General features: G+C 32.3%; 1 protein-coding gene across 2 annotated transcripts; it reads right to left on the bottom strand.

Moving 5' to 3' along the window:
- Nucleotides 1-2747: 2747 nt before the first annotated feature.
- On the bottom strand, nt 2748-21804 carry LOC133182301 (BTB/POZ domain-containing protein 7-like). Of its 2 annotated transcripts, XM_061317084.1 has the most exons (8): nt 21766-21804; nt 9898-11084; nt 9203-9411; nt 6649-6724; nt 6101-6408; nt 5690-5867; nt 5060-5436; nt 2748-4605 (listed from the first exon to the last, which is right to left on the bottom strand). In XM_061317084.1, the coding sequence occupies exons 2-8, from the start codon at nt 11009-11011 to the stop codon at nt 4453-4455; spliced, it is 2415 nt and encodes an 804-aa protein (XP_061173068.1). In that variant the 5' UTR covers nt 11012-11084; nt 21766-21804; the 3' UTR covers nt 2748-4452. The 2 variants fall into 2 exon arrangements, with proteins under 2 accessions (XP_061173068.1, XP_061173069.1); XM_061317085.1 differs by lacking the exon at nt 21766-21804 and having other exon boundaries at nt 9898-11087.
- Nucleotides 21805-22835: the final 1031 nt, after the last annotated feature.

Raw genomic sequence — 22835 nt, 5'->3', positions numbered from 1 at the left:
GCATTCTAAGTGTTGATTGTTGACTTTTGCAATACTAACCATACTTTGTTACATTAAACATACTCTTTCACAATGAATTCTACAATCAGTTTTGTAGGTCCTGTTATGAAAACTCAACATGGAATCCAAAATCATAGTTTCACTGAACGTCAATTTTGCTGAGAGGGTTCGTAGTACTTATGATTAATTTTGTGCGCCAAAGACTGTGAGCTTTTAGAATCACTTTTGCTCTCCTCCAACATGAGTTTCCTCCTCATTATATCCTCAGCAGCTCTCTGTTTCTTTTTTAAGTCATGAAGGTACATCATAATGCCAAAAGAGTCTCCGTATCTCATAGATTTGGCCACATTCGACTGCACGGCCGGAGAAACAATGTCTCTGTAATTAATGTCAAAAATGTTTGGATAAATAAATCCTCCGATTATTTCCTCCGCCGGTTCCTCGTGAGGAACAGGGGTGGTGGGTTCCTCCGTCTCTAAATCCTCGGACATCCTCACAATTAAGAGAAGATAAAATGAACTCCGTGAATTCAGTTTAATGTCTTAATGAGAAGCCTCCTGTATGTCAATAGTACAGCTGTCAATTAAGTTAAGCACAAACAAATCACTTTTGGTTCGAGATATCGATGTCTGTAACAGGTTGACATGAGAATACGTAAAATTATCCTTCTTTATAAATATTTGTCTGCCGATTTTCAAACAATCCACTTTCTCTTCTTTTCTTCCATTTAAATATTTTTTCCAATAGTCTCGTAATTTATCAAGTAATCAGGATCTCATGCTAAACACACTTGAAAATACACAGAATGATATCCTTTTTAAATGTCCAGATGCGCACGTATTGTGTACTTTTTTTTTCTCCTTTCCTGTTTCTTTGTCGAGCACTTGCAGCGTAGAACGATTCCTCTGTGTTACATGGTTTTTTTGGAGAGACTGCCAAGAATCGGGTATCCCGCCAAGAAATTTTCTTATTCCTCGTATTTACGATTGTATATAGACAATATCACAGATTTACAGCTTTTAGTTCCCCTATCAACTTCTAAGTGTCATCTATTGAATTTATGGCTATAAACAAAATGGAGAAATTAAACCTACATGGTTATCCAGCAATGCTGTGTTTGTTCAATCAGAGTCCCTGAAACACATTAGTTGTACCTTTCAATGTTATCATGAAATACCAAAACAACACGGGTAGACCTTAATCTACTCCCCTCCCTCTCCTTTGTCACTTTTGAGGCAAACAAAAGACACTTTCTCCAGGGCCCAAAAATAAATGGAGCCATTAATATTAATTCATCATTTCCATATACATATTCTTCGCTCACCTGTGCGAGGGATCAACAAAATGACATTTAAAGAAATAAAGTTTTTGACGAAAGACTGATCACAGGTGACTACATAATACAAGATACATCATTAGAACTGAGAAAAGAGGGTCAAAAGCCTACAGAGCTAACAAGATGCATTTTTTTTAAAACTCAATCATAGAAAAATGGCCATGAATTCAGGAAAAGGTGTACCTGACATTTAGTCTATTACTCAGTGTATTTAAATATTCATAAACAGTTAATTTTTTCAGAACGTTTTGGATACTGAAACCAAAGTTCTCAATAATTACAGGTGAACTAAAAATAATTAACCTGACAAAAAATGAAATGCACTTGAAGAACTAGTCAACGTGGGGTAGCTTATTTCCTGTACAAAGTTGACAAACCCAACTATTTTCTCAATCAATTAGGAACTGCTATTCAAAGTTAATTATCCTGGTAACAATTTAAATCTGGAATAATTATTCCAGAGTCAGCAACTAGCTAGAAATCGATATCTTACCGCCCTCTAATTCCTCAACTAAACCTGTACCGTTCACACACAAATCCCTCTACATTAACTACAATGGTATTTTCCCTGTTAACTGGGAAAATAATATTTAAATACATGTATTCTTATTAATCCATAAACCTGGGAAATTTTATAGGTTTATTATGTATGAAGTGTAACTAATAATTCATTTTTTTTGCCAGCAAGTATATCCGTAATAAATTTCTCATTAACATATATTCCTTACAAAAATTTTTCAATAATCTATCCCTTTGAACAAGTAAAATTTCTCATATCTCAATTTCTCTACATAATTCAAGTTATACAAAACATGCCTTTGGGAAATGTACAGAATAGCCAAATTGCTGATATATATATATATATATATATATATATATATATATATATATATATATATATATATTTAGCATATCTAAAGCAAATTTACAATGTAACCTTTTTTTATGTTTTGTTTGATAGATTTTTACTAGGAGTTTATTTTATTGAACCTTACACAAGTTGCTTGAACTATTTTATCTTTCATAATATTTATTTTTAACATTTGTCAATTATTTACAACAATGAAATAATTGAGTGTCTAATAGCATGATATGGGTAATTCACGAACATAACACAAAGGTCAGACGGTGCAAATAAAAGTGGAAAGAAAACTTGTAAGTAAAAGTTTTCAATGAATATGAAATACATCTACTAGTAAATCTAGGTTTAAATAAAAGTTCTGTGTTTCTCTGTTAAATAAGACCTAAGAAATATAGTCAAACCCTGTTATCTGGAACATCATGAAACTGTGTTAAAACTTTGAGATACAGTGTATCAATTATTTGTTACAGCCTGAACTACTGGCTATGACACTTTTCTTATATTACACATACAGATGTTCCAGATAAAAAAAAAAGGTTCAACTGTATATTATGGAATTCATAAGTTTATTTATTCCAGAAACTCAAATTCAGAACATAAAATGTCTGTTGAACATAATTCCTCCAAATGTAGCAGAAAACTTTTGACTACTGATTTCTTAATTTGTCCTTGACCTGACATGAACCTGAGTTCCTGGCTTTCAATTAGATCATGTATCTATATCAAATATTCTTAAAATGTTACAGCCAAGAACATAAAGATGAAAAACACACCAATAAATAAACATGTGTATCTTCATTCTCAAGAACATGGTAATGAATGAATCAGATTATACTACAAAGCATTGCTAAAGAACTGGGACCAAAATACAAACATAGATAGAAACTAATTATTGTTTGATTATAACACATACTATCACATTAATTCACTCTCACAATACAATAGGGTTCAACAGTATCACAGTCTGGAAATTGATGTATAAGAGCTTAGTGTCAAAAACAGCTACTTAATATATGTAAAAAGCAGTAAACAACTTCACAGAACATCATTCTTTCTTACTTATTTTATGCAACCTACAGCACCCCATCAGTGTCATTTAAAATGTAAAGAAGTAGAACCAAAGTTCAGTCATTGTTGTTAATACTATTCAGATGAGAACTTGATTGTGTCTTCTTACAATGATTGTTTTCTTTAAAAATATCCAGAGATACAGACACATTATAACAGATGCTTAATATAGATCAGGTTAGTTCAAGATTTGAAAAAATCAAGATCAAATAATTGAGTTTCAAATCATCAACTACTTGTACATATATATCAGTTTAAAAGATTTTACCCTAATGATTGAGCTACTATGACTGAAAATTAATTCAAAAAAAAAAAATTAAAGATAAAATCTTAAAAAGTGCAACATTTCACAAACAAGAGCAACATTGAACACAAGGTAAACACAAACAAATACATGTAACTGAATTTTTTGAAGACATTAGAACAATTTAGAGCTCTTTCCAGCTACAGAACCCTAAATAATGTAACTTTTTTCTTCATATTCTCTGCTGCACTCTTTGAGCCAAACATTCAATGGTATAAAATATTTCAACATTTGAAGGGAAATGACAACACTAACAAGATATGATGGACGTATGCCAAAGCATATTGGTGTCAGATAAATATACAAATAACATGTAGTCAGCTCTACACTGTTCATTTTCCACTGATTTTGTACTTCACAGATATCACAGTTGCCAATAAAATATATTTTTTATTTGATAAAGTAATCAGATAAAAGAAAAACTTCACAAACTTTCAACTAAAGAAAAAAAATCTGTTCTTCTTGAATTTGGTAACTATAACATGCGTGTACAATTGGTAAATTTACCATTAAACTTTATCAAATTGTTGGTAACTACTAAACATTACTAAATAAAAAAAATATTTTTAAACAATTTTCAATCTATAGCTTAGGCTGGCTGATTTTGAATCTGTACTAAATATATGATAAACATTTAGCATAAACACAATGCAGAGGTAATTTTAAAAAATCAACAAATTATGTAGATACTGTAAATTCAATTTTGTTATTAGTGAAATGAACACGATTTAATACTACAACATATAATGAAATGTTCTGATATGTGACAACAAAGAATAAAAATAGAAATCTTTTTTGGATAATAAATAACACAGAGGTGGTAACTCTAGTCTGTAATAAATAAGACAAAAAACAATCCCAGTCATGTGACACAAAAATACATTAAATGTACAGTGTGCCATGGTGACTCCCTCTATCTCCAATGTCAAGGTCAAACTCATCCTGAAGGTTGATCTGACTGAGTGAAGCTGAAGCCATTGCAATGTCTGGCATGGTGTCACTTAAGGCACTGTCACTACATGGACTCAAGTCAGTCTGAAAAACATGTATTACAAGAGTTATTCCTCTTTTCACATAAATCAGTAAGTACAACATTTAGAACATAATTAGTGTAGTCTTTGTGGTATTGCCTTAAATTTCAAAATATGTTTCACTTTTTAATCAATACATTTCTGTCCTTCACAACATCATGTATTTTTTCATAGTACAGTAAAACAAGGTTATATGGAATATGCATTCACACTTACAGCAAAGTTATTTTCATTCCCCGTCCTTTAAAACTTATTGTGAACTTAACAGATAAACAATTACATTTTTAACAAATCAAAATTGTTGGTCCCCAGCAGTTCACTATAAGCATGTTTTACTGTATATGGCATAATGAATGTCCAAATGGTGCTTATTCTATAATAATCTCTATGAGTACGAAGTAATCAAATTTCTTAACAAAATAAAAAATTTCACAGCATAGTAAATATACAGAATTTACCTCTCTTGACGCCCCTTGTGATAAGCGAGTGGGAGGAACACACTGTACAGGCTTGGTGGGGCTCCCCAAGGGGGTCCTCTTACTGAGAGGGGGGCTCTGCTTGCGTCTTCGTGGAGATATCAGGTACTTTTTCAGTGAATGTGTTTTTGCTGGGAGAGATGGAGGTAGTGGATCTGGAGGGTAGTAAGAATTAGTGTTCTGCAGCACCTCTATTGTGGAGTCTGGCAGTCCAAATTCACGGACTGTTCTCAGGCGAAGCTGGTAGGAGACAGCCCGACGATCACTTAATGGCAGGCTCAGAGCTCTCTGGGCAGTGGGACTACTTTGTAATTCTCTTTCTCTGTGCAACATTCTGTGTATTGTGGCATTATCAGGTACTGAAGGAAAGAAAAACAAAAATTATTTTTTAAAACATAAATTTAAGTACACTGTACAATATTTAAGATATTTTTTCTGCATTTATCATCAGTGTTTGTGTACTACATTACTTTTGGGATTGTTTAATAACACTTTATAAACTCAAAATTAAAAAATCTGTAATTTGGGGATCTTTTTTTTTTTTTTAATAATTTTCCATCCTTCCTAACAGACCTATGAAGAAACAGCTCAATGGACTCCAGACTGAGTTACCTGGTATGGTTCCTGCTATGATGTCCACTGTGTTACAGCTAGGAGGGTTGACGTAGTTGCTGGGATACTGGCTATTATCTACCATGTACAACGTGTCTGGTATAGATGACATCTGAATGGTTCTGACACGCCCTGATTCCTGATCCGGACCCTGAGAGAGCCGCTCTTCCAATACAGCCTGGCATCAAATCAAGTTCACATTATTTTCAACAAAAAATGATTATTATTTTTATTTTTTTCCAGATTATATATTTTGTAGGTAGATGTGTTACAAAAATTTCCATAAATTATTATTCAGATTTTTATGTTCAAAATTAACTGAACTATCATAATAAAACAACAATTACAATCCCTAATTTTAAAAATACATTTCATATTATTTCCTTTTTATTCCAGTGTGAACTTCAGTACCTTAGCATCTTCATAATATGGACCAAACAATCGGGGTCTAACAAACATGCCATTGTTTTTTCCTCGTATCCAGGATGATGACGGTACTACAAAACCCTCATCTCCAATCATGTGACTGGGCGGTCGACTGACAAGCCCTCGTTTTATTGCACTGTTGAGAACATCACTGTTATGGGGTAGGATATGATCCGTCCTTATTAAGCACAGGAAATCTGACAGAATATCCTTTAACTCTTCATCATTGAGATCGCGTTTCTTAACACCCTTTTTACTGATGCTGTGTGCTGTATGGCTAAGTAAGTTGGGCTCTGTGAAAAAAAAATTCCAGAATAAAATCAAAATGTCTATAAATTAAATGAGGTTATGACAGACTCTCTAAATTTTGTTCAATGTGATTTAACCTGCCTTATCATCTACTTACAGTGTGATAGGCAAAGATAATCTTTTTTTAAAAATCTTTTTCCGAAACATACAAATCATAACTTATAAATGTCTTAAGTATATAATTTAACAGTGTATTACTGCAGATAAGTCCCTGAAGATGTTACCTCTTTCCTCCAATCTCTTCACTAAGTGATTCTCTCCCCACTTGATAATGGCCGACAGAATGTCCAATTCACCTGCCTACAATGAAGCAATACAAGTGTTTAACTCATTATATACTAAACCTATATGTATAAAGACTTGGCTGCACAGCTTTGTACTAACTGCTCAACAACCCAACTTCATCATACAATCTGCAAATTATATGTTCAATTGTTATGACTAAGATTCTTTGTTTTATTTGCCAATTGTAAGTCCATGCTATACATGTAGTAGCTAGAAATTTGGATTCTACAATTGTGTAACCTTCTACTTTTAAGCTGATACAACTCTGGAGTACCAGACTTTTTTTTCTGGTAATCAATGAACATATTCAATAATGCACAGCAAGAACACTGTGGTAATGGTGTTACTGATTTGATGATTGCTGTAAATGAGCAGTTCTACTCATAAGACTGAAAAATAATGACAGCACATATAGAGTTACAGAACAAGACTGAAATTACTAGTAATAAATAGGTGAATGAACGCTTCATACTAGTCAACAACCTCTGGAACAACATGCTGAGGAAAAAATCATTTTGGCTGAGAAGAAAGTTACTAGTAGAGAGAGAATGTTTTTCCACCAAACATCACATGACAAGTAATAGAGGAAATACGTCTTCAACTACTCTGAAACAAGTAAAAATGACCTTTTCAAAGTCATTGTCATCATGGTCACGTCACTGATTAAAAAAACTTAATCAGGGTTTTTTTTTATAAAAAGTAACTAAATATTCACCGTGTCCATTTTCACCCTCAACCTCTTCCATGACAGCATATTTAAAATACTAACAGGGATAATCTGTATTACTTCACATAATTCTACAGTAGCAATAATACATTAGGTCAACTTTATCCTTGAATTTCTCTGACCAATTTGTATTTTTGTCAGAAGTTTAATGAAAAAATCTTGAACAGTTTCTTGGAAACTTAGGTAAAGGCAAAATGATGAAAAGTGAAGTCAAAGTCATAGGGAAGGTCAAAGACAGAATACTATGACCATGTTGAAGTGCTCTCACCAATATGTAATTTTATATGAAGTTTGATAAAAATTTTGAACAGTTTCTTCGAAACTGATCAAAACAAAAAGTGAGGTACAGGCAAATGGATGATGGAAGAATGGAAGACGGATATGGCAAACACTATACTGTAAACCACTATTATTCAAGACATTTTTTATTTTATTCACTCTTTGTTGGTTTGAAATCGATCTGTGACAATTAATTTTCACAACTAAAGAAGCATTCTACATAAATACACAACTAAAATAATGGTTCTTGGCAAGAAATATTTTTGAGTAAAAGATGGGAGAAACTTGTGGATATTTCTTGCATGCTAATAAAAGTGGGTTTAAAGTATGCCCCAGTTATATACATGGTGGGGAATAAAAATCTCTAGTTTTGATATTTTAGGTATAAGTGTTACAATTAGGGATGTCAACGAATATTCGAGTACTCGACTATCGTTCAATCATATCGACTATCAACTAAATTTTTTTAGTCGGTTATTTGTTAAAAAATTTGCTCCTTAATAGTAATCTTAAATTCAAGGTAAAAAAAAAATTGGATCTGCTCAGTTCATTTCTTGACGTATGGGTGTTGAGTGTTCTCGTGAGTAAAACTCGGGGAAAGGCTTAACTGGTCTTCGTTAATAGTTTGAAGGATTTTTTTTTTTTGTTCGGCCAACATGCATTGGCATACTTTAAAAGATATCAGATCCAAATTGTAAAGTTTCAACCTGCAATTCTGTAAGATCTTGTATAATGCAACTATCAATTAATGAAGAAGAATTAAATAGCTGTTACATATTTGTATATACATGTTAATTGGGGGACAGTTATGAGTGTGTTTCTTTCTGATATTAATAACAATCATTTTAAAATTGTATTGATTGTTTGCAAAAAGTTGCATACTGGGTAATTAAAATTTATCGGAAGCTCTATTTGTTTTTATAAGAGTTATGCTTTGTTTAACAATCACGGGTCACTGACAAAACACATTCAAATGGTTTCATGCAAGAAATCAATAACGGGTACATGTACTAGCAGCATGAAAAGAAAGAATAAATGCGAGCGTTTGATTTTAATAATCTGTAAATAGATAAAATGTGCAGTAAATATTATATTTGATCAAATACATTGGATACATATATTTATTACTACGTAAATGTTAACGATTCAATAATTCATTGTATAATGGTGATAGCATAGTGTACATTAAATATTGTATAGGCTAGCAGTCTGTTAAAGACAAATATGAAAAATAAAATGAAAAATTAATTTGAATTTCAACGAGTACTTGACTATCGTTCGACTAAAGCCTCCGACTATCCAACTAAGCTGTCCAAGTAAAATTGACATCCCTAGTTACAATATACTCTTCTGACCAGATCTGCAAATGATACTTTTCACAAAATGTTTGAATGTGCTTTTACATGTACTTTTGGAAAGCAAGAAAGGACTTGTCTGCAACTGTGCTACAATACCAACTCATACTAGATTTATTTTTGAGCTCTTACCTGTAAAAAGTCCGAGGCCAGGGCCTCCTTCAGGTACTCTCTAGACAGTTCAGTGAGGACCGAGGAGTGCACAACCTGGAGGAATTCCTCGCGGATGAAATGAAGAGCCTGGTTATGGACCCACTTTGACCCATGGGGTTCTGAGCTCCATGACAACACACTGATCAAATTGTCCAGGGAAATACCCTCAGCAATTATATCCTCACAACCTTAAATATATGTACATTAAATAAAGAAATGTTTTTTCTAAAAACAAATTTAATATAAAATGCTGAAAAAAGAACCCCCCTTCTACCTTGGAAATCAAAAATATTCATAGAAATCTACATCAAGTTGTGTTAACAAATATTATAATTTTACAGATTTGAATAAAATGTGATATTTTTATATTAACAGAGTCCAGGAAGAGGGCTAGAGGTGCTCAATATCAGGGTAAATCTGTGGAAAAAATTCAGCTTGCTTTTACAATGGTACTACAGTGTATATCTGAATATTCTTGCAAAAAAACATGCACACCACACTCACTCAGTCATACTTTAACAATCAGAAAAAACTCTCTAAACACGGCATTCATCTTGATCATAACAATATACTGAATTTAAGTTGGTCCTCATCAAAAAGGACAAATGCAACAACACATTTAGAACATTATATAAATGATCAAAAGCACATTATTGTAAAATTTGGGTACAAACCTTGAGATAGAACAGGGAAATCCAGGAATTGCCCTATTTGGTAAACCTCCATTGCCTCCTCTATCAGTGTCATCTGTCCCCGCCCTGCCACAATCGCCTGTACCTCACTAAGACTGCACATGCTTGCACTTCCCCTTAATATCAGTGACAGGTCCACACTGTCCTGGTATATAGTGTTCAACAGCACTCTGGCATAACGTCGTGGAATAATTGTCTCATCTAGCACTATTTTTGATTGTGTGTTTAAACCTTGATCCTCCCCTGATCTTGCTCTTCGGATCAGCAGATTTTTGAAAAATGGTGACCTAGCTGCCAATATTGCTTTATGGCACCTTAGTTCATGTAGCACGGATTTACATGGAGCTTCATTTTCAGATGAAGAGTCTGTACAATTTCCATCACAAGTGAACACTAGCACAGCATCACTATAGTTCCCAGAATCTAATAAAACTCTCAGATCATGCTCCAAAGCATTTGGAACACCAAATTCATCTGCCAACTTAGCCAAAGTCTCTTGATGATCTGGACGCAGATCATGAGAATTGATTTCATCAGTATAAAGAAATCGCAAAACTGTAGCAAATAACGCAACATCCACTCCAATAGTACGTAGTTTAACAGGAATCTGACAACCCACCCCTGGATACCGATTTAACAGATCCCTAAAATAAGGACTCCTCACTGATAATATAGCACGATGAGCAGGGAAACAGGCTCCCTTATACACCAGGTCAATATCTGTACAACATTTAGAATCAAACAACACTGCTAAATCCTTTTTCAAAGAATTTGCGACAGGTCTAGCAAGATTGGCTGCCATGGCTAATTCCTTAAGTGCCACCAAAACTTCATATTCCTGAATGAGAGCTTTGAGTTCTCGAATTGACCATGTTGCTATCATTTCTCGTAAAGCTTTCCCATAATCCATTGAGCGACTATGTCGCCTGGATCGAATAAGCCTCTTTCTAAGCGTTGTTAACTTTGAAGTCTTTTTCTTCTTTTCCCTGGCACTAAGGTCGGAATCAGACAAATTGTATGCATGAGTCTGTCTGTTGAAGGCAGGGATTCTGCCACCCGGGGGAGATCCCTCCGGGAATGAGGAGTTAGTCCCCATTTCTTCTGTTTTCAAAGGGAATTGATTGTCATTTGTCTCCTTCTAACATTATTCCATGGTCTGTTCACTTCATCTTCTGAAAATACAAAAAAAAAATTGAAGAATTTCAATACCTGTAGCCTTAAATGTAAATTTCTGAGGCTACTGCACTGTCTATCCAGAATGTTGAAGACACATGTACTAAAATAACACTACAAGATTTAAATTTCTCTTGTCAATGTCAAAGTAAATGTCCAAGTATTCACACAACAGCACTGAGAACATTTGAGACTTCAACTTCCCTTCTGGAAAAAAAAAATCTGAATCATATCCATTCTAAAATTACAATTTTTATTATACATTTCAAAATACGCTGACTCTCCTATGAATAAAAGATACATTGAATGAAATGAGTTTGTAACTTTAAGAGGATGTAAAATTCACTGTGAATTTCTGTGTAGTTTACTGGTATTCAGTGTACCACAATGCACCTTGTATTCAAATAGCAGATGTAAAATTGATCATGACACATCAATCATTTCCTTGTGGATAAAATGCCATATCAATGCAGAAAGTTGATAAAAAATGCAAATTTTCTTCCCACACATAATGTTAAAAAGCAGGGATAAGATCATGGACATACAGGTATCCTATACAATCACTTTAGAGACGTGGACATGCACGCTTTTGCCTATGCAAAAGCCTGTCCACTTCTCTAAAGGAAAATGACTGAAAAAAAAGCTGAAAAATTAGCATAGAAAATAAATCTTTATCAAAGACTTAACAAAGAAATGAAACTGACCATGTAATCAACACCTTTATCCTCAAATGCATGATATGAGTGTGATGAACAGAAATTCCTTAAAGCAAGACTGCATGAGTAAAAATCCTGTTTAATAGACAAATTTAAAAATATCATCTCAAACATGGATGCATTAACACATACCAGTATTATAAAACTCTACAAAATCCAATTAATTACTGCAGATACAAAGAAACTGAAAACTTAATCACATTTGTTTTTTCTGCTAACTTTATGTCAAATGTACATAATGCACTGCATTTACATGTACTCAGTTTTGTTTCATGAAAAATTAACACATACAGATGAAATGTCACATACTAAGTCTATATACTAAATCCACATGTTCTGTAATTAAAGAATCATGACTACAGAATAAAAACTACAGACCACACAGACAACAGGCTGTCACAAGCTCAGACCTTAATCCCCAAACAATACAGTAAGTTTATTTCTTCATTATAATCCAATAATTCTAATGACATTGCACAACCAATATTTTTCTAAATCATAAAAAGCTTATATTACACCTCAGCTCTCAGTTTTGAAATTTAGAAAGTTCTTGATTTGCATATTAAGGTTTTATTTCGGTTGGGATATATGAGACAGGAACTACATAATAATGGCCTGCAGGAAGGGAGGGCTGGGAAATGGCTCTTAATTAAATCATATTAAAAGATTCAATTACAAAAAAAACCTTCAACAATGCATGCACTGATTTAGTGCAAGCAGTAAGCACCATCTCTTCACCAAGACTGACACAGAATATGACTTCCTCTTCACAATAAATGATAATCACCAACCACAAGGGTTTTATTTCAGAGTTAAGCAATTCTATATAAGCACCACAAATAATGGCACGAAAAACATGAATTATGATTATTAAATCTTACTATACATACTATAAATTTTAAATTATGTCTAAATATAGCTGATGGTATTCCATTAGCTTACTTTTTCGTGTCAATGATAGTTTACCTACGATGAGAAGTTAAACATATTAAACATTATCCAGACATCACAAGTCACCGAGGTTTCCACTAACATTGTTTGTCTACAAAGATTCACCTTAAAAATTGAAAGGTAACTACAATTGTAGCCTACTGAAATTCAATTCCTCTGCATAAAATGTAGGCTTTGGCAACATTTAATATCAAATTCATAACTTGGCCCCTTTTCAAGTATCTTTTATTACACAAGCAGAGTCAGAACATTGATACTACATGTAAAATCCCTTTCAGGAATGACAAGTAAAACTTTTTTTCTTTCTGTGCATGGAAACTGTTTGCTTAATTCCTCTGGTCAAATATCAATATTTTTTTATGAATTCAAAATAGATTCCTGTCTTTCATGCCCACACAATACACAGCAAATAATGTGTAAATATATTCAACTGCAAATGCACCAACAATGTCAAAAATAAAAATTAAAAAACTAAAGAAAAGAAAAATTGCAAAGTCATTCAGGTCCTCTCAAAACTCTTATTGCTTATTAAGCCTTAAAATCTTATTGCTTAATTAATAAACCTGATTTATTGACCTTTATTTTTTTTTTTAATTGAGCCCAAATTAATTAGGCCATCTTTAAAAAATTATTTGCCGTCTTCCTCCGAATGGCTAAAAATGGCCAGACTCAAATTTTTTTTAAACCTCCAAGAAACTCTTTAACTTTTTTATTCATAAATCATTCTGGAATTTTATCATCCTGCAACAACTATTTTAATTTCATTAATACCTTTAATTTTAATAAATATTGAAAATTCAGCATACAAAGCCATCAAGTTGAGAAAAATATGAGTTACTGCATCACAAAAATGTTCCAACTTGTATGACAATAAATTTGAGCTTAAATCTTGGTGCGACTCCACAGACATCCCCAATTAGTCATATTTTCATTCCTAGAGAATATGAAGTGCACTTGATTAGGATAAAAAAAGATAAATGGTATTTTGTCACATAAAAGTTCTAAAAGCCACTAAAATCTCTTCAGTAACTCATCTGGTAGCAGGAATAAAATCATGATGGTAGTTTATTTCAAAATAAGCTATTTGACCACATTACAGTAAAACCTGGTTAATAATATATGGAAGTCAAAAGGGACCTTGAGTTTAACAGATTCTTTATATCCATACAAGGATCATAGTAAAAAGTCACCAAGGGGATTCATACAAAAATCAATGTGCACTTTACTAAAATTTGTACAAGAATGTTTGTCAATTATTAACTGAAAAGTTGGGCAACTCAAGAAGTGAGGCTCAGTATGCCTTATTTCATTACTTAATATAACCATACAATATGCTTTGTAAAATTTGATCTTGTGGTTATCTATTTTTGAAAGTATTCAGTTTTGTTAATTAATTCGAATTCATTAAAATAACAGTATTATATATACCAATATTACAACTGGTATTAAATAAAACACTATTTTTACCAGTATTTTCAAAACAACTATTTGGTACGGTATGAAAACCAAGTACATGTTAACTGGTGTCCAACCCTAGATCTAAAATGTTTTAAGGTCTTAGGACTAAATTTTTTAATGTACATTATATTTCATGAATGTATTTGTGGAATTAAAATGAAATTAGCACAAGAGACTCTACCTTCTAGTTCTGCAAGATCATTATTAATTAATATGACTATATACCCATGTACAAAGACATTTGAAGATATCTACTGTAAGTTCACGAATTTTAGGAATACAGTAAAACATGCTTATAACGAAGTGCCAGGGACGGGACAATATTGTTTCGCTATCAGCATATTTCATTATATCCATAAAATTACAATATACTTTTAAAGTTTGTATGAAACTCACTTCGCTGTAAGCGTTAATTCATTATAAGCATGTTCGCTGTAAGTGTGTTTTATTGTACACAAACTTTGTTACATATGACATTGTATAACATTTTATTAATATAGGGTCCTCTCTTTATGACGTGTATTTTCCTATCCGTACAACAGATGCTATGTGACTCTTCCTTGATCATGTTGATAATTTGAAACACCTTCCTTCTACTAGTAACAGGAAGTACAAATAAATCAATATTTCAGTTCAAATAAGATCAGATAATTTTAGATTTAAAATTAATATTTGTAATGATTAATATTTTCTGAACATAATACATAAATATATCTCGTACCTAAGTTATTCTTTCTGATCCAACAGATCAAATTCTTTTCTTTACACAACACACAGCAAATTATGCATCAGTCATGGACCCATTTTACACTGTTACTTTTCCATTTACATAAAACATGTAAAAGCAATCTTTTACCTCAATCTTAGTATTTGAAAAATGCATCATAATCGTTAGCTTTAAAGGGGAACTCTCTGTATGTCAAACACTTTTCACACAAACTCTGAAATGATTTCTTTTTTTTTTTTAAAAAAACTAACATGTTCAAGAGTCAAAATCCTCTTCCTTGTTAAAGAGGAAGGTGCACCAACTGTCAAAAAGTGATCTGTAAGAAAAGCTGCAAAAATCTGTTAAAATTCTCCAAATTCCTCCACTAACAGCCATGGCATTTTTTTTTTTTATCTTTGGCTTTACATAAGCTTTAGACAAGTTAGAAAAACTAAAATTTTAAAAATTCATGTAAGTAAGATATATCACCTTCAATGTTTAAATGATACAATACCCAGATAATTCAATAATAAATGTAGCTATAGGAATTTTTACATCACTGGTTAATAGATACAACACGTGTACATGCAGATACCGGTATGTCAATGAGTTAGCAGATGTTAATGATATGATAGATCTACCTATACACATATGGTTTTCATTAACAAAAAATTTTGAAAATACCAGTAATATACAGTAATACTGTATACAGGTTATTTTCGTCCCGTGTTATTTTCACCCTTTCACACTTGCAAATAATTTTGCCCCATCTTAAATTCGCCCAGTTACAGTTCTGATGAAGAAATAAGTGTTCTTTGAATTTGCCCTGTTTTAAATTCGCTCACCTGTGAGTAGGGCAAAAAACAGGGGCAAAAATTTCCTGTATACAGTATTTGAATATTTCTGAATTGTACATAAATCCTTCATTCCAAATTGACTCATACAAAGTTGTTTGGGGATCTTATGAAAATGTTAGGGCTATTTGGCCTACCACTTTCATCACCTGATGTATAAATTTATACACAGAATGTAATAATCATGCCAATAGAGGAAAAAAGACTTATCAGTATCTGTAATGAATAACAAATTAAAATCTGGTGAGGCTATATCAAAATTGAATTGAATTTTATAAAATGCCAGTTATATACACAATTTAAATGATAATACATAAAATGTGATATGTTGCCAGAGAACCATAAAAATTAGGCAACTTTTAAATCTCTTTCATATGAATTGATATCAACATGAGATTACCATCTCACACATACTATCAAAATTGAGTACAGTATCATACTTTTTTAGTAGGCAGTAGTTGTTTTATGACAAGGACCAATACATATGTTATAGATCTGCCTGAGTATAGGGTTTACCCTGTTGTATGTTTTGGTTTCATTCACTCTTTAATACACACATGTACAGACCCAAGGTGAAGGAAAATCGTTCACTCTACTAAAAGCAAGCAGATTTCATTGAAACTTGTTAAGCTTTGTCCTTAATGACATTTTGCCCTAATGCCAAGTATTGAACAAGACTGCAATTCATGACGTAATGCCAAAGAAATAACTGCAAGTAAAGCAGGTTCCTCTCAAGTAAGCTTCGTAGAGAACCAACTAGAGGAACTGTGATCACAGAGCTCACAAAATGATACCCCCACCTCCTTTTGTTTAGAATATGGCAAAGTCCATGTTTTGCAATGAGAGACCTGAAACAAGTGTCCGATCAAAGAGTTAAATAGGAGTGGTGCACAATGGCACTATGTACCCGGTAATAAAGAATCTGTGAAAGTATCATTAAATTTTATTCAGTGGTATAGGAGGAGTTGCAGATAAGAGATGAGTACCCCTCAATATTATTGAAAGAATGGCAGTGTTCTATGTTTTGCTATGGGACACCCGAAATCAGTGTCTGATCAAAAAGTAAAATAGGTGGTCACAATGGCACTATGTAACAAAGATTCTGTGAAAAGTCTCATTAAATTTATTCAATGGTATAGGAGGAGTTGCAGATAAGAGAAGTGTACCCCAAAGCATAACAAACTATGTGGGATTGGCAAAAATATTTAGGGTCTGTTGGGTAACTATGACATATTTTTTCTTCATCCTAATAGATATGCTTAGATTCAACATATTCAATACTGCATGTCATCACATGGCTATACACTTATTTGAAACATGTCCATGTGCATGCTAAAAATACCGTTTTTGCACCAATGCCCTGTCCTTTTGAGATCCTAGTTGGACATTGTTTCATGAGAACTTCAACACAATAAATGAGAAATAAATCATATACAAACCAAAGTGTTCTTACACAGTAATCTTAACATCAATTTACTTTACAGGGTGAAAAAAATATGCCAACTATATTGTGACCTTTTAAAGTATTAACGACTTGTTTCCATCTTTTAGTGATTCACATAATAGTGAGTGCAGCTTGCACAGTAAATCTTTAAGCTTTACCTGTAAGGTAGAGGAGACTCCAATCAGAACCTGCATACTGATCAAGAAAATTTTCAAAGTTCTAAGAATCCACAAACTAGCTTTTAAGTACAATTCCTTGTAAGTTTACATCAACAATGACTGGCAAACAAATCTGTATGAGTAACATAAATGTCACTGTAGTAGAAAATACACATTTTCCCATGGTATTTTAGAGAAGCTGACTTTAATAGCAATGTTCTGTTTACAGTTGATTTTCTGTGTCAAAATTGGTTCTAACCTACAACTTTGAATGGATCAAGATCCAAGAGAAACTATGTCTTGAATTTAAACTGCAATAACATTTGTGGTGATATAGGTGACCAAGATTCGAGTTCTAACTTCTTACACAGTATTGAGAAAGACAGTAATCATGATAACTGCATCTTCTTCTGAAGGATTAACTAACCCGTCATTCAGTTGCCTTTATCATTTTTGGAGTCTGCCTGGTAGTATATTATGTGTGTAAGAAGAATAAAATGAATAAAACATTGACTCTTTTTGGTATGGGGCCCTATATCCTTTCACTTGGGAATTTTAAATTGAAAAAGGGGCAATTTTTTGAAATACTGCATGTTGACACAGTTTACTGTAGAATAAACACAGACTAAAGACTTATCCTCTTTTGAATAATATTCACATCTTTATGAAGAATTATAATCTAAAAATTAATTATTTTTTTTTATAAAAATCACTGTAAAAAATTTATTCTTCTTGTCAGTTGTGGAATTTTTACATTTACTTTGGGAAAAAAAAGTCAATTTTCAATTTGGACAAGATCCTTTTACCGGACCTGCATGCAATAGATATCAAGCCTTTAAAACTGACTTGTACTCAATACACACACCTGTGGTTAATACTTATTTCATTCTGATAATAACAGCAAGTGGCACAAAGTGCAGTGTTTTCTCTTTATTTCAAAGTAAAGGGTTATATATCAATTGTAACAGGCTAAGGGTAAGGATTATGAAAAAAAAAATCTTTGTAGACATTACAACAACTTTTTAAAAAATTTCTAAGATACATTTTTATCAGTTGAAGTGGTCAATTTGACCAGTAGCTGGTTCTTAGGGAAAACACTGAAAGCACCGCTCGCCCTGCAAGCTCTAACAACAATGCCTGAACAAAGAGAAAATTTGGACCTTAACAATTAACATCTTTTAAATGAAACACTTATCACTAGAGGAAACAGCCCTAAATTAGTGAAACATAGATATAACAGAGAAAAATACTGCTTCACAAATAGAGTAGTTGACTTGTTGAATAGTTTACCAGACTATGTCAAAACAACAAAAACTTAACACCAATTTGAAATTAGATTTTACAGATACTGGGAACATCACCCACTCAAATACGATTTTACACAGGATTACAGACCGTTTACCGGAAAAAGAGTAGTGGAAACATACTATATTGAAAAAGAGCTGCCTATAGAGCACCAAAAGATGCTGTGGGCAGAATCAACATAAGGTAACATAAAAGAAAATGTGAGGTAGCGAAAAATTATGTTTTGATTCTTCCCTGGCCTTGTGTATTACACAGTGTAGGACAAGAAGATTAATACTGTTACGTGCCCCTGTGGACTGAATGAATTAATTCATTGTACATATAAACATTTTACAAAACAATAAATAATAATATGTTATCTGCGATATATAATAATGTACCATGAAATATAAACCAAAATAGACACATGGGTGCACGATGTTTCGGGACCACGACGTTTCGGGACCTGACTAATACGACGTTTCGGGACTAGCAACAAGACGGTTCGGGACTTGGGTAAAGACGATTCGGGACTTGAGTTATTTTTTTTCGGGATCTAAACAAATTATTTTATTATGGTGATATAGCATATTATTCTAATTACACATAGTACGTAATATTTCAAGCTAAATCCGAATTTTAATTTTTATGTATATATATAATAAAAATTGTCATAAAGATATACTTTGATGGGGTTTTTTTCATAACAGACGAAGAAGAATAAATCTTTACAATATTCATTTTTATTTCTTTTTATTTTTTATCATTTTTTTTATTAGTTATTTTTTCTTGTGTGTGTGGTGATGGGGGGGGGGGGGTTCCAAAATTTAATCTTCTCAGTTAGGTTGATGATAGATATTTTAAAATATTCAAGTGATCTCCAGCTACCGTCGAATATATCTTTAAAAAACATGTCAGTAAATTGTTAAAACAACAACTGGGATCAGGTACACATATCCCAACTGATACTCTGTACATAGGGAGGTGTTACGTACATGTATAAAGATGCCGCCGGTAATGGGAACTAAAAAGATTGTGTGGTTTCTTTTGAAATTATTTTAAGAAAATAGAAATCTAAAAATATGGAAAAAATATCGTTTGTTTATTGGTAAAAGAAATAATTGAGAATCAAACAATAGTTCAACAAAATATAAAGGTTTTCAAAATGTTTTGATCTTGATTTTGTCTACCTTTTCCCAAACAGTTTCAAATATTTTTTTTCCAAAAAGTTTTGGCATAGTATCTGTAAGATTCTTCCCTGGAAATGTTACGAAAACATTTTTAAAGTTTCCAAAACATTGTAAATAAACATATTTTACAGATGTTGCGAGAACATTGGCCCTAAATTTAAAAAAAATACCATACTTTAAAAAAAAGCATTAAATGGTATAAACAACATGATTTCATTTGATATCGTTTCAAATAATGTCTTTAAAAACATTTCAAATTTCATCATAGCTTTATCTATTTAATGTGGCAAGGTGGAAATTTGAAATTTAAGTTGACCTGTTAACGTAGTCAATGTGGAATGTCTTTTAAACACTTTTACAACATACATGTAGCATGAAAAATTTAATATTTGCAAATTAAATAATATTTAGTATTTATTTACAGTATTATTTAAAGTTTGTCATGTACCTAACTATGTAAAACCACATATAATATTACGCACTGGTCGGATATATAAGAAGATCGATAATTGAGTTTCATTGAGATTTGTAGTCTGTGTATACACAGTAAACATAAATTCAGACATCCATATCATTGTAGACAAATTAACAATTTTGATAGTACAATAAAATATAGCGGGAATATTTGGGACTTTCGTGGGAATAATTTTTTTCTAATTGAAATAAATGAATAAAATCGATTACTTTCATCATTTTTCTTAAGCCATCGAGTACATGTACTTTGCATAGACGAAGAAATTGTCTAACTTTGAAACGTTAAGATGAAAAATAAGTTAAATGTGTTTATATTTTGAAAATTAGTAAGTTTGGTTTATTTCCAAATGTTGCATACATGGTATATATATACACATCATACTTTCAGAAAAATTTACTTTACAAGCCGTTCTTTGACGTTATATATATTTGAAATGTCAAATACATGCTGATTTTCTTACCCATTTCGTTTTTTTCCCCTTCTCTGCTTAACGTATACATGGATGAGTAGGAAGTTTATAGCTTAAGTTATAACATTTCTCTTACCCATAACATTTTGTATAAATTTGCTTTTATGATTTTGTTGCATATATAACCTGAAATAATAATTATAAATTTCATACATTGATGTTTAAAAAGTTGAACATGGAATATTTCAGATTCTGATTCAAAACAACTACCCGTAAAACGTAAAGTTTTTACTGCACATGTGCTAGCTTGAGTCTTTGTAAATTTTGTAAACAAATATGAAATCAAATACATAAAATTATTATTAAAAAGGAGAGAAAGAAAGTCTTAGAAAGAAAAACACGTCCGTGGTCTTCACACAGCAGTTACGATGTCTCCCGGCTTTAATTCTACAAACTCTCGTATCAAACACTATAAATAAATCAAATAAATATTTAAAAAAAAAATTGAATTAAATTTTGGTCAAATGTTAACCAAATACTTTATAAAGGTAATATATCAAATACTGTAATAAGAAATTAAAGAGACAACACCGCGGGCGTTTGATTTTCTCGGCAGGCGTGCTCCATGCCGCAGGCAAACTTTAAAACTAATAAAAAACTCCAATCAGTGCTTCTTAAATTATAAATTGTGTATCAAACTGAGAAATTATACATGTATAAACATAAAAACACAAGTAAACAAGTTTTATTTCATTTCCTTTACAAAATATTTAGAAGTCCCGAAACGTGTTAGCCCAAGTCCCGAAACGTGTTAACCCAAGTCCCGAAACGTGTTGTCAGGTCCCGAAACGTCGGGGTCCCGAAACATCGCGGTCCCGAAACATCCATAATTCATACACATGAATGTTTAACTTTCTATCAATCATCGAATGCCACTTTCATCGTCGATTCATAAATAATACACGAATATGTACTCACTGACATATGCCGTAAGTACATAAAACACATTTAAAAACAACTATAAGAGGCTACTCACACCTGTTTGAGTTAAATTGAGTTCCCATGAACGGTGTCAGGTGGTTACGTTCCGATTCCGTGTTCGACCCGCGTGGTTACGACCCAAGTGGTTTCGACCTACTCTAATATATATCCCTACATGTCAATACCTGAGTACAGGGGTATACACTGTGCGGTAAACAAATGGATATCCGGTAGCTGTATATTGTATGGCTTCAGAGATGTGCGTGTCAATAGGTAGTTGTTTCCGTATGTGTAGTCAACATGCAGGTTTCCTAACATTTTTTTCTACTATCGCGGAGCATGAATGTTGATAAATTTGATTTAGTAATGAATTATATTTGAACAATTTTCCATAAAAATTAATCAAATACTTCTTCAAATGTACCGTGATCACATATGCACTGTCTGAACAATGTACGTTTCTCCAAATTTAATTACATACGATAATTACCACAGTTATACGTGGTCAATATAAAAAAAAAATTGTAGACGAAAAAATAAAATGTAAAACTTTTGAAAGTGTTAATTAATTTCGTTCCGAAGCAATTAATTGTTAATTAATTGCTTTGGAACGAAACCACTCGGGTCGAACATGGATTTGTGTCGAAACCACGCGGGTCGAACAAGTCATCGGAACGTAACCACCCGCATTCCCATGAACAAGTCACACAACTTTGACATTTTCTAGTAGCTATCCCGCACTGAATAAAAAAAATTAGATGAAAAAATATTAATGCTTATTCTATCGTGAAACATTTAAAGATGAATCAACCAAGATAACAATTTTTGTAAAAATGATAAAAAAAAATAATAATAATAATTTCATTTATTTTCCAAACATAGTAGAAAAATTAGATCGGATAGTGATAAATGCTAGGTCCTAATTAATTGAATGGTATAAATATTTTGTTTTAAAAACAAATGTTGGTTTAATTCTTTAAAAACATCAATGAATAATTCTACATGTTCTTATAACCATGAACATTTATAAAGAGTACAGAATTTCAAATGCAAAGGTTTTATTTTCAATTCTATCCGAATAAATGTATTCCACTACTTCCTCTCAAGGGCAAGTAACTTGA

Source organism: Saccostrea echinata, unplaced genomic scaffold (assembly GCF_033153115.1).
Source record: "Saccostrea echinata isolate AGI-Se365-2 ecotype Australia unplaced genomic scaffold, CSIRO_AGI_Sech_v1 ptg000009l, whole genome shotgun sequence".
Classification (NCBI taxonomy): Eukaryota; Metazoa; Mollusca; class Bivalvia; order Ostreida; family Ostreidae; genus Saccostrea; species Saccostrea echinata.
This window is presented reverse-complemented; position numbering and strand designations above follow the sequence as displayed.